This window comes from Pongo abelii, chromosome 3, assembly GCF_028885655.2.
Source record: "Pongo abelii isolate AG06213 chromosome 3, NHGRI_mPonAbe1-v2.0_pri, whole genome shotgun sequence".
Taxonomy (NCBI): domain Eukaryota; kingdom Metazoa; phylum Chordata; class Mammalia; order Primates; family Hominidae; genus Pongo; species Pongo abelii.
The window spans coordinates 180,678,857-180,691,603 of NC_071988.2; the positions used below are offsets into that span (position 1 = coordinate 180,678,857).

The window sequence follows — 12,747 nt, forward strand, 5'->3', positions numbered from 1 at the left end:
CCCCAATAGCAGAAAGGTGTGACCCTTCTCGCCCATCATAAGGGTCACAGCTGACACTCCTATAACAAAAGACAGGGTAACAAGAATAACATAACACATTTATTTAATCAAAGTTTTACATGATATGAAATCCTCCAGAAATAAAGGCCCTAAAGACCCAGGGGAAACCATTTTTATGCTTAGGTACAATAAGAATGGACAGCCATGTTGAAATGTGATTAGACAGAAGGGTATGATCTAACGGTAGTAGACTGAGAGAGGAAGCCAAGCAAGGCCTGTCTGTTCACATTCTCTTTGGCCTTTTTGTGTAGCATTTCTTCCTCTGAGGTATGGCTGGAGCAGAACTCCTCTGGAATGAGAGTTTTCAAGGGGAAAGGGAGAAGTAAGAAAATAACCTTTCTAGGTTTTATGGCCTGTATTAAGGGAGAGGATTTCTGGTTTCTATGACTCACCTTGAGGAAGAGGAATCCTGGTTTCTGTGACTTGCTTTAGGGGAGAAAGAGGGATGGGAGAATGTAAGAAAGACCTTGTTTCTGAGGCCTTCCAGTCTTTCTTCAGTTCCAGGTACTCAGCATAGGGGCTGAGTGCCAAGGGAAGACTTCCTCCTCACCCTCTTAAGGTTCATAGAAAAATCGGCTCACAAGAGGCAGGTTAGTAGGAGAAAAGGCATACAGGTTTATCAGCGTGCATGAAGGGAATATTTCAGAGTGATGACCCTGACACGCAATGGGGTACAGTTATGGGCCTTCCTTGGTAGGGAAAATGGAGATGGGGAAGTATGGATGTCTTTAGGGGCATAGTAAATGATTTTTAGGGAAATTCAGTGGGCTTGAAGAACATACAACGACCTGGGACAAAGTCTCTTGAGCCTGCAGAGGAGACAATGGTTTCTGACAGAAGCCTGTCCAAGTTTATTGACAGACTTCAGTCATTCTTCCTGCAATATGAGTTCAGTTCATGAAAACTCAGGAAAGGGACCAGAAGTAATTGTTTGCTTCTTTGGTAGGCCCATATTTTAGGAAGATAAGGGAACTTCAGAGAACAACTTCATCCTGTGCTTTGGGAGAGACAGACGATTAAGACACAGGGACAGCTGGCCGGGGAAGGTCAGAGAGACATTGAAGCTTCTTCAGTTCAGCATGTCAAAGCACCATATTTTGGGATATCAGTTTCTGAGCCTCAACATCAGCATGCCAGGAACATACTTTTTAGGGTATTATCTTCTGAGCCCCAGCACTAGCTTAAATATTCTCAGTTCTTTCAGCCATGACGGTACATAATTTGAGTTTTGAGTTGTTTCAGTATTCTTGCTGCCCACTTCTGAATGGATCCTCTTTTTATCCCCTTTACAAAGTGGCACCCAGAATGAATAAACCACTTCATGTCTAGTGTAGAACTGTTATCTTCTCCATTCTAGAAACTGGTCTTACATTAATTCCCTCAAAGTAATTACTTTTTTGGCAACCACATCACACTATTGATTCTCATTATGCATTACTGGGGAAATTATTAAAAATAAAATCTTGGCTGGGCGTGGTGGCTCACGCCTGTAATCCCAGCACTTTGGGAGGCCAAGGCGGGCAGGTCACGAGGTCAGGAGATCAAGACCATCCTGGCTAACATGGTGAAACCCCGTCTCTACTAAAAATACAAAAAATTAGCCGGGCATGGCGGCACGTGCCTGTAATCCTAGCTACTTGGGAGGCTGAGGCAGAAGAATCGCTTGAACCCAGAAGGCAGAGGTTGCAGTGGGCCAAGATCATGCCACTGCACCCCAGCCTGGGCGACAGAGCAAGATTCCATCTCAAAAAATAAAAAATAAAATCGCCTGAGGACCCAGAAAAATTCCCTTCATAAATTATAAAAAAGAATGAAACAGGCCAGGCGCAGTGGCTCATGCCTGTTATCCCAGCACTTTGGGAGGCCGAGGTGGGCGGATCACGAGGTCAAGAGATCGAGACCATCCTGGCCAACACGGTGAAACACCGTCTCTACTAAAAATACAAAAATTAGCTGGGCGTGGTGGCAGGCGCCTGTCATCCCATCTACTCAGGAGGCTGAGGCAGGAGAATCACTTGAACCCAGGAGACAGAGGTTGCAGTGAGCCGAGATGGTGCCACTGCACTCCAGCCTGGCAACAGAGTGAGACTCTGTCTCAAAAAAAAAAAAAAAAAAAAAGACTGGGCACAGTGGCTCACGCCTGTAATCCCAGCATTTTGGAAGGCTGAGGCGGGCGGATCATGAGATCAGGAGATCGAGACCACGGGGAAACCCCGCCTCTACTAAAAATACAAAAGATTAGCTGGGCGTGGTGGTGGGCGCCTGTAGTCCCAGCTACTTGGGAGGCTGAGGCAGGAGAATGTCGTGAACCCGGGAGGCAGAGCTTGCAGTAAGCCGAGATCGCGCCACTGCACTCCAGCCTGGGCGACAGAGCAAGACTCCGTCTCAAAAAAAAAAAAAAAAGAACGAAACAGTTTTATTCTTGAATTAGCCTTAAACCAAAACTATGATGCATATTACAGGCCAAGACAGAAATCTCACCCTTTTAAATAGCCAGGCAGATACAATCCATTCATTACATACATGTTAACTCTTTTTTACTCTAAGGAAAAATAAAATGTTTTTTTTGTTGTTGGTTTTTTTGTTTGTTTGTTTTGTTTTTTGATAAGCAGGAAGTTACAACTTAGAGCCAAACACCTACCCAAATTCCCACAGACAGGAAGACAGGAGGCATCCTTCTTGTTGGTCCATTTCAAAGCAATGGCTCCAAAGCCCTAAAAAAGACATTCCTGGAATGCAGTTTAAAAAGACTGCCATGTATCTCAGAGAGACAAATAGAGGATTTGCAGTTGGAAGTTTGCTAAAGGAAATGCTGAAAGAAAAGTTATTGGCAGCAAGAAAAATTCAGTTTTTTTCTATTTGTTTTTACCCTTACAGTTTGTAAGTCAAATAAAACACATAGGTCCCTGTATTATACTTGCTGCTATAAATTTGTGTTTTCCTAACCCATATACATGCATTTGGGTTTTTGGACCCAAGTGTGGGATTTTGCATTTCTCCTTGTTAAACATTGTTGACTGGAATCAGTGTCAAAGTCACGGGTAGGTGGTTTGTAGAATCCATGATTTTCACTTTTGGAATACATACACGAACACTTATAGTCACTTGTATCACTCTTCTTTTTCTCAGGTCCTTAATGATTATCATCAACAGATTATTGATCTCTTTGCCAGGGATTTTGAGGGTACTCTGAGCCAAACTTCAGTTTAGTCTGTAGCCATATTTTGCTGTTGATTTGTTCGTTTTCAGGATATCAAATAAAACCTTTATATATATATATATATATATATATATATATATATATTTTTTTTTTTTTTTTTTTTTTTTTTTTTTTTGCGGGGTGGTGGGTTCATATCCATTGCTGCTAATCTTTTCTTGTACTTCTCCACACCCATGCTTTCTTATAATCTGCTGTGTAATTGCATTGCACATTTTGTACTTTACTATCCAACGAACATTTTCCTCCACAGAGAAAACAGAAACCAAGAGTTACAGACTATTGCTATTTCTCCTCATCAGAATTACACTTTTGACCTATTTTCCCCCTTTTTCTTGCTCCAAAAATAAACTTTTATCATCCTTGGTTTGTCTTCAGCTTCTCCCTGTTTTGTTTTCTTTAGTTCTTGTTTATTGAAGTCTTCACTCATTTGAGATGTAAGCTTTTCTGACAGTTTCTTCCTCTCCACCTTCATGTTCTTCATGTGTTACAGGCCTCCATTTCAGATTCTTTACACATGATTTGACATCTGAAGGGCACTTCTTGTTTAATCTTACTGGTTTCCCTAGTAATCTCTCTAGTAGTCTCCCCCTTTTCTTTCTCATCAAGGTTGTGGCATTGTTTTCATTTCCCATTGTGCGAGCTCTGTTCTTTAATACTCTAGAAGGGAGTACCTTAATACATGTCTCTTTATTACTTGAACATTTTAAACTCTGTATTTCTATAATCTAGAGAAGATATTCACCTTCTAAGAAACCTAAGGCTATTTACTGTTTTTTCAAGATTATTATGAATTGTAAGGTATGAATAAATTTGTTTTTATTGTTTTTAGGTCCTTTTTCATGATGATGGTAGTGTAAAAGGAATTGCCACTAACGATGTAGGGATACAAAAGGATGGTGCACCAAAGGTAAACCTTTTTAATAGTTACGTGCTTAACAAAGCGACAAACAACAGAAAGAACTGTGTGGGCATCAAAGTGAAACCCCATCTCTCCAAAAAAAGAAAACAAAATTAGCTGGGCTTCGTGGTATACACCTGTAGTCCTAGCTACTTTGGAGGCTGAAACAGGAGGATCACTTGAGCCCAGGAGTTCGAGGCTGCAGTGAGTCATAATCACACCACTTCATTTCAGCTTGGGTGAGTGACAGAGCAAAACCCTGTCTTAAAAAAAAAAGAAGGAGAAGAAGAAGAAGAAGAAAGAACCAACTTAGATTCAATAAAGGTCTTGCTACAAACTATACATTAATTATATGGATGTTGGGAGGCCAAGGCAGGTGGATCACTTGAACCCAGGAGTTTGAGAACTTCCTGAGCAACATGGTGAGACCCTGTCTCTACCAAAAATACAAAATTAGCCAGTCTTATAACCTGGTCTCAAAATAAATAAATAAATAAATAAATAAATAAATAAATAAAAATTTTAAAAATGTCAAAAAATGTGGGTGTTAGAATACAGTAATTAATATGGAATTTTTGTCTCATTAAAAAATATAGAAGCAACTCTGAGCTAACAATGATTTAGGCAAGTAGTTATATTTAAAATTTTTTTTAAAGATAATGACATACAAATATACAAACATAAGTCAAACACATGTCAAAGATTTTATTTCATTTAGTTAAGGAGAGAATCAGTAAGATGTTACAGCCAGTGCAAGGAGAATTCAAACATATACACATTTATAGGCCATCAATCCACTGCATTAACCAAGTACATCAGATGAAAATAATTTCCGCAGTTTTTATTTCTCCACAATTTTAATTTCTTTGGACAAGAATCATTTTGCATTACTATCAGTAGGTAAATAGTGATATACTTTGACTTGTTTGTTTGTTTGTTTGTGTTTTGAGATGGAGTCTCATTCTGTTGCCCAGGCTGGAGTGCAGTGGCGTGACCTTGGCTTACTGCAACCTCTGCCTTCCAGGTTCAAGTAGTTCTCTCGCCTCGGCCTCCCGAGTAGCTGGGATTACAGGCATGCGCCACCATGCCTGGCTACTTTTTGTATTTTTAGTAGAGACAGGGTTTTGCATGTTGGCCAGGCTGGTCTTGAACTCCTGACCTAGTAATCCACCCACCTCGGCCTCCCAAAGTACTGGGATTACAGGCATGAGCCACGGTGGCCGGCCTTCATCACAATATTCTTAAGCACTTTGACATGATTTTAACATCTTTTGGTAGATATAAAACTGATTCTTCACCTCCCATTCAAAATATAAACCTGGATAATTTTCAGGTTTTCACATCTTGTATTTTTGAATCTGAAAGCAAAACCATTAGAACGTAGAATTCTCACTCTTTGGAAAAGATAAGGAAAAAAATAGCTTGCTGTCCTATAATATGAACAAAACACAAATTAACATCTCAATCAACTAACCTGTCTATTCAGGTTTATTTATTATCCAATTTCCCAACTAGATTATAAGCTCCCTAAGGATGGAGATCCTGGGGTTATTCCAGTGCCTGGCATAATGCCAGGTACATATTAGGTCTCAGTAAATATTTGTCAACTGATAGTTTATCCTCCTCTCTGCCACTCTTGGAATGGAATTAGGAATCTAGAGTCTCTTCCAGCAGACTTTCTCCTTCTCACATTTCCTGCTTTAAAAGCAAATAGCGGCCCGTCGCAGTGGCTCACGCCTGTAATCCCAGCACTTTGGGAGGCTGAGGCAGGCAGATCACGAGGTCAGGAGATAGAGACCATCCTGGCTAACACGGTGAAACCATGTCCCTACTAAAAAAAAAAATACAAAAAAATTAGCTGGGCGTAGTGGCGCACGCCTGTAATCCCAGCTATTCGGGAGGCTGAGGCAGGAGAATGGCGTGAACCCAGGAGGCGGAGCTTGCAGTGAGCCGAGATCACACCACTGCACTCCAGCCTGGGCAACAGAGCGAGACTCCGTCTCAAAAAAAAAAAAAAGGCAAATGGCAAATCCTGTTTGGGAATCCTAGTGGTTTAACTGGCCACATCAGAATCATGTGACATCTTGGGGCTCAGCCTGTCCTGCAGTAAGGCCTAAGAAGCTGTTTTTTAACAAGCCTCCAGGGATTCCGATGCATAGCCAGGTTTGTAAAGAACTGTTGTCTCATACTGCCTCTCAGTAAAAGAATATGGTTTTTCATATATTATGGTTCTTTTCTATATTATGACTAATTATAAATTATATTTTAGTCTAAATATTTTTGTATTTTATATTATAACAAAATTGAAGTACTCAATTTCTACCATTCTGACATTTCATTTTTGTGTGTTCTCATTTGTTCAAATATGGGCTTATTTCAGGTGGCAGAGGTTGCAGTGAGCCACAATCGCACCACTGCACTCCAGCCTGGGCGACAGCGTGAGACTCCGTCTAAAAAAAAAATAATAATAAATAAAATAAATAAATAAATAAATAAATAGACATATATATGGTTTTTAACTTTATGCTTTGCATTTGTAAAAACGTTTATATTTTGTATGTTGTATTTATAGAGATCTAATAGCATAGAAGAGTACAATGGAGTCTTAGTAATTTGAGCCCCAAAATCTAAGTTTTTAAAGATAGTACTACCACAAGATTAGAGTGGGGAAAATCAAAGATTCTGTTTAATGTGTTGTTCCATTCTCTATTTAACCCACTGTAGCTAGACTTTCTCCCTGCCATTTCACTGAAACAGCTCTTGTTAGAGTCACAAATACCTCCATTTTGCCAATCTGCTGGACAGGTCTCTGTTTTCCCTTACTTGATCTTCTAGTGGGTAGCACTTGACACAGTTGGATTATGTTTTCCTTCTTGAAACACTTTTTTGACTTGGCTCTCTTACAGCCTTCTCTTGGTTCCTATATCCAATATGCATCTTATTATAAGAATTCTGATTTGGACATTTTTAAGTTACAGAGGTTAAGTAACTTGGCTGGGGTCAGACACCTGGTAAGTAGTGGGGCTGGGATTTGAATACAGGCTGTGTGGTTCCACGGCCTTTCCCTTGAACACTAAAGGGCATGTTACCTCTAAGAAGAAACAGAAATATGTTAATTAATATTTTAGTTCATACAGATTGAATTATTTTATAAGTGGTGCTGGGGAAACTATATCCATCTGGAAGCAAATAGAGTTGGACCCCGGTTTGCTGGTTGTTTCTTTCTGGTGATTTAAAGATCTAAAACAATACAAATCAGAAATCTAAGAGATGACAGTTAACAATCTAGGGGTAGGGTAAGCCACCCTACAGCGACAAGATACTAAAAACCTGTAAAAAAACCAAACCTTTTTTAACTTAATATATAAAAGTTAAACACTTCTTTATACCAAAATATACTGTAAAGTCTGTAAATGTTTGACTATCTGTAATATCAAGGAGCACTTAAACATCGACAAGAAAAAAGACAACACATTGGAAAAATGGGTAGAGTCTAAAAAATTAACAATTCATAGAGGAACAACTCCAATGACCACTAATCATAAGTAAAGATACTTAAATAAGTTTTTTTCAGAGTCCAGAGGTTAAATGTCATTTCTTCAAAGAGGACTTTCCTGTTCACTCAATCTAGAATAGCTGGCTTCTATTATTCTCCCTTGTAATACCCTCTGCTCTCTTTCATAGCACTTAAACAATTTGTAATTATATACTCATGTATTTATTTAACGTCTGTCTCTATGGCTAGTCCAAAGAAAAGGAACATATCTTTTTTTTAATTCATCCATGTATTCCCAATGCCTAGCACAGAACCTGGCACATTGTAGATATTCATTCACTATTTCTTGAACCAAAAAGAAAAGATGCTCAAAATAGTAATCAGGGAAGTGCAAATTAAAATAGTATTGAGGGCCAGGCACTGTGGCTCACGCCTGTAATCCCAGCACTTTGGGAGGCGGAGGTGGGTGGATCATCTGAGGTCAGGAGTTCGAGACCAGCCTGGCCAACATGGTGAAACCCCATCTCTACTAAAAATACAAAAAATTAGCTGGGCTTGGTGGCGAGTGCCTGTAATCCCAGCTACTCAGGAGGCTGAGGCAGGAGCATCGCTTGAACCCTGGAGGCAGAGGTTTCAGTGAGCCGAGATCGTGCCATTGCACTCCAGCCTGGGCAACAAGAGCACAACTCTGTCTCAAAAAAAAAAAAAATTAAAACATTAAAATAGTAGTGAGTTATCACACTTGACACACTAGCAAAAATGTAAAAGGAACAATTATATCTGTCACTAACTGTACTATAGGGAAAGGGTCTTATATACTACTGATGGAAATACATTCATTGCTTCAGGCTTTTTGGAAAGTAATATGATAATATCAATTTTAAAAAAATAGATGTACCCTTTGATCTAAGAGGGCCACTCCTGGGAATCTATCTTATAGGAATAAAAGCACCAATATGGTACGTGTATACGGGTGTCCCTTGGTGTGCACGGTAGACTGGCTCCAGGAACCCCCCAAGTATACCAAAATTCATGCATACTCAAGTCCCAAGGTTAGCCCTGCAGAACTTGCATGTATGAAAAATCGGTCTTCCATATACTCGGGTTTCACATCTGGTGAATATTGTATTTTCAATCCTTATTTGGTTAAAAATAAATCCTTGTATATGTGAACCCACACAGTTCAAACCCATCTTGTTCAAGGGTCAGCTCTATATTAAATATATATTCAAGAGTGTTTATATCTTATAACATTGTTTATGTTCATGCATAAGCTGGAAACAGTGAATGGCTATTATCCATTGGCAGAGGAGCTGGATAATCTATCCTGTCTCTCTACATGGACTACTACCTAGCCATTAAAGAGAAAGATTTGAGCTATACAGTGACTTGAAAAGATTTCCATGAGGTATTTTAAGTGAGAAGAGTAAGATTATATGATTCTATATATTATATATTTACTATGTGATTCTTTATAATATTATACATTTGCACTGTCTCTTCTACATCTGAATCATAGTTCAATTTAAATCTAACCAGAATGTGAATGTATTTTAAATTGTCAAATGTTGCCATTTAACATGTTTTTGCTTTTTAGGCAACATTTGAGAGAGGACTGGAACTACATGCTAAAGTCACAATTTTTGCAGAAGGTTGCCATGGACATCTAGCCAAGCAACTATATAAGAAGTTTGATTTGAGAGCAAATTGTGAACCTCAAACCTACGGGATTGGACTGAAGGAGGTATCCTGGTTTGTCTCTGTAATTTTAATTTTGAAAGATGGAATTTAAATTTATTTGTATTATCAGGTAGTTTATAATACTGATTTAATTTTAGTTATATTTTTTCATTGTCTTGAAATGTTCATTATGACTAAAACTATTTGGGATATTTTTCAAGGGGCTAGAAGATATTACTGATCAAATTCTATTACTGGTTAAGTTAGTTTTACATGTTGGAATTGTTGTATCAAGTGTTGCTTGAAGTGAATCTTGAACTTGTGAATATTTGAATCTTTTTTATTTTCATTGTAATGCCATCTGCCCTGTTAGGATTGTTCTTGTGATCCATATGCTGTTTGTAGGATGACCACATCCTACAAAGAATTATTTTTTCAAAATTGTAATGTGAAGATAATTTTCTTTATGAAAGATACACTCAGCCATAGTATATTAATCTGCAACCTAAAATTTAATTAGGTTGTGTATTGTACATTTTCTCAATTTATCCATTCTCTAGTCTTATTTTCCCAAATCCTAGGCTTATTAGAATGTAAATGTAAAATTTTCATTATAACCCTTTTGCTTAAATATTTTTGTGGAGCTAGCAATGGTGGCCCACACCCATAACTCCAGCATTTTGAGACGCCAAGGCAAGATGATTGCTTGGGTCCAGGAGTTCAAGACCTGTCTGGGCAATGTAGTGAGACCTCATCTCTACTAAAAATTTAAAAATTAGCCAGGTGTGGTGGTGCACACCTGTAGTCCCAGCTACTCTGGAGGCTGAAGCAGGAGAACCACTTCACTCCAAGAGATCAAGACTGCAGTGACCTGTGATCATACCACTGCACCCTAGCCTGGGTGACAGAGTAAGATCCTATCTCTAAAAAAATAAAAAATATAGTAATTAACAACAAAAAATTTATTTTAGGTTAAATCTCAGAAGGGTTCAAAGTCTATATAAAACTAGATTCATTATATTGTGAATAAGGGTTTGTTTTGATAGATTGCATGTGTCTGATTGCACATAATATTATCTGACTTAGATAACATTTCAGATAGAAATTGTTCAGAATTTAAAATGTACCAGTCTGAAAAGAGGGTGAACAATTTATTTCAATTGTGGGGGGCAGGGTAGCGCGAATAAATTACTTTGTTGGAGAAGACACGTCTATTATGAAGAGACCTTAAGTGTACAGCTACATTAATTTTTACATGGTGAACATACCCATGTGGCTGTCACCCAGATGAAGATAGAGAACACTACTAGTACCGCAGAACTTTCCCTCAGCCTTTCAGTAGGGTTTCCTAATTTCCTGTAATTGTATAAAAGTCTTTACCAATTTGAGAATCTATTTAATGTCTTAAAGAGTTCATAAGTTTTCTGATCTGTTTCTTTACTCTGACTCATGCTGCAGTTTGATATAATTTTCTCGGATATTCAAGGTGATCCACCTGTATTCTTTTTTATTTATTTATTTTTTTTTGAGACTGAGTCATGCTCTCTCACCCAGGCTGGAGTGCAGTGGCATGATCTTGGCTCACCGCAACCTCTGCCTCCCGGGTTCAAGCAGTTCTCATGCCTCAGCCTCCTGAGTAGCTGGGATTACAGGCGTCCGCCACCATGCCCAGCTGATTTTTGTAGTTTTAGTAGAGACGGGGTTTTACCATGTTGGCCAGGATGGTCTCGAACTCCTGACCTCAAGTGATCTGCCCACCTCAGCCTCCCAAAGTGCTAGGATTGCAGGTGTGAGCCACCGTGCCCAGCCTTCTTTGATATTTGAAGTAATTTTGTTGTATTCTTATATTACAGTTTTTCACTTATAATTTTCATAAATAAGACATTAAACCTGGCAAGTTTTATGCATTGTGGTGACATAAAAACATTTTTAAAATACTGCAGGACTTATTTTTTTGTTTGTTTTTGGTTTTTTAGTTATGGGTTATTGATGAAAAGAACTGGAAACCTGGGAGAGTAGATCACACTGTTGGTTGGCCCTTGGACAGACATACCTATGGAGGATCTTTCCTCTATCATTTGAATGAAGGTGAACCCCTAGTAGCTCTTGGTCTTGTGGTAAGTTATATTCCCATTAGGGAAAATTCTACTGCTAGAGTTATATTACCATCAGTGTTATAAAATAAGGGTTTTGAATCTGAAGACTGTAAAATGCTTTTTATTTAAAGCTTACTTTCTAATTTTATCAATATGTAAAGTGCTTATGGCTGCTGTGTCATTAAGTCTACTAAACACACGTAGCAATAGTAATAGTAGCTGCTACACTCCAGGCACTGTGCTGGATGCTTTTCTGAGATTTCTAAGTAAGTTTCATAATAACTGTGAAATAGGTATATCTTTATTTTACAGATGAGAAAACTGAAATAAGTTAAACAACTTACCCATATACACCCATTAAATAACAGGCAGAAATGCCTGACCTTGTCTGACCTCAAATCCCATTTCCACTGTGGCATGCTACCACTGAAAATGAAATCAGTACTAGGTTTGAACTTAGAACTTTTTAACAATACCAGCAGTTTCTCCTTTTTTGGCCTCCTACACATCTTTGCAGTAAATTACATGTTGAACATTACAAAGAATGGAAAAATTAGTTTCTGTACCTTGCAATTGGTGGCAGCTTTATAGTTTAGTGTCATGATTAGACCTCCATATGATACATTGTTAAATTTATGTGTTACTGGTGTTTTTTGACCCCCCAGTCAAATGTTCATCCCATCACCTTTGGATATTTATTCCTGTGACTTAATTGTATCAAAGGAAAAAGATGTGGTTAATTTTAACACTTTGGTAATGCATTCTAAAATGTAACCTTCTATATTTCTTTGCCTCTTTTTTTCTAAGTGTAGTTTACATCCTTTTTATTTTTGCCCCAGTTGTACTGTAGTATAGATTATTAGTTTCTTTCAAATTGGTATTGATTAATGTATAATAAATCATTACAGCTCCTTTCATAGAAACATAATCTGAGATGCTTACCTACAGATATTGTTCTAATTTGTTTTTTTTGTTGTTCATTTTTATTTTCTAATCTCATGATAGATTATGTTTTTCTAATTTGGACTTTGAGTTCCAGAGCACAAGGATTTGTTAATATGTTCTAAATTTTCATAATTTTGATGATAATAAACACATGCTATCCTTTTACCTTTTCTTTTCCAAACAGATTTTATACAATTTTTAATTTACATTTGGATTACTGCACATAGTGCTCCGAATACTTTTGAGTACAAGAAATTTAACATACTTGTTTTCTGATAAACATGGCTCACATTTTAGCTTGATTTAATTTGAAATAAAAATGTCTAATTTAATATAAATGTAAATTTTTAAG

At 37.9% G+C, this 12,747-nt stretch overlaps 1 protein-coding gene across 1 annotated transcript in view; it reads left to right on the top strand.

Moving 5' to 3' along the window:
• The window catches only part of ETFDH (electron transfer flavoprotein dehydrogenase), a 37,665-nt gene that overhangs the window by 14,011 nt on the left and 10,907 nt on the right, over positions 1-12,747 (top strand). Inside the window, 3 exon segments of the mRNA NM_001131619.1 lie at positions 4,110-4,187; positions 9,272-9,418; positions 11,331-11,471. Coding sequence (NP_001125091.1) covers positions 4,110-4,187; positions 9,272-9,418; positions 11,331-11,471 — 366 coding nt within the window.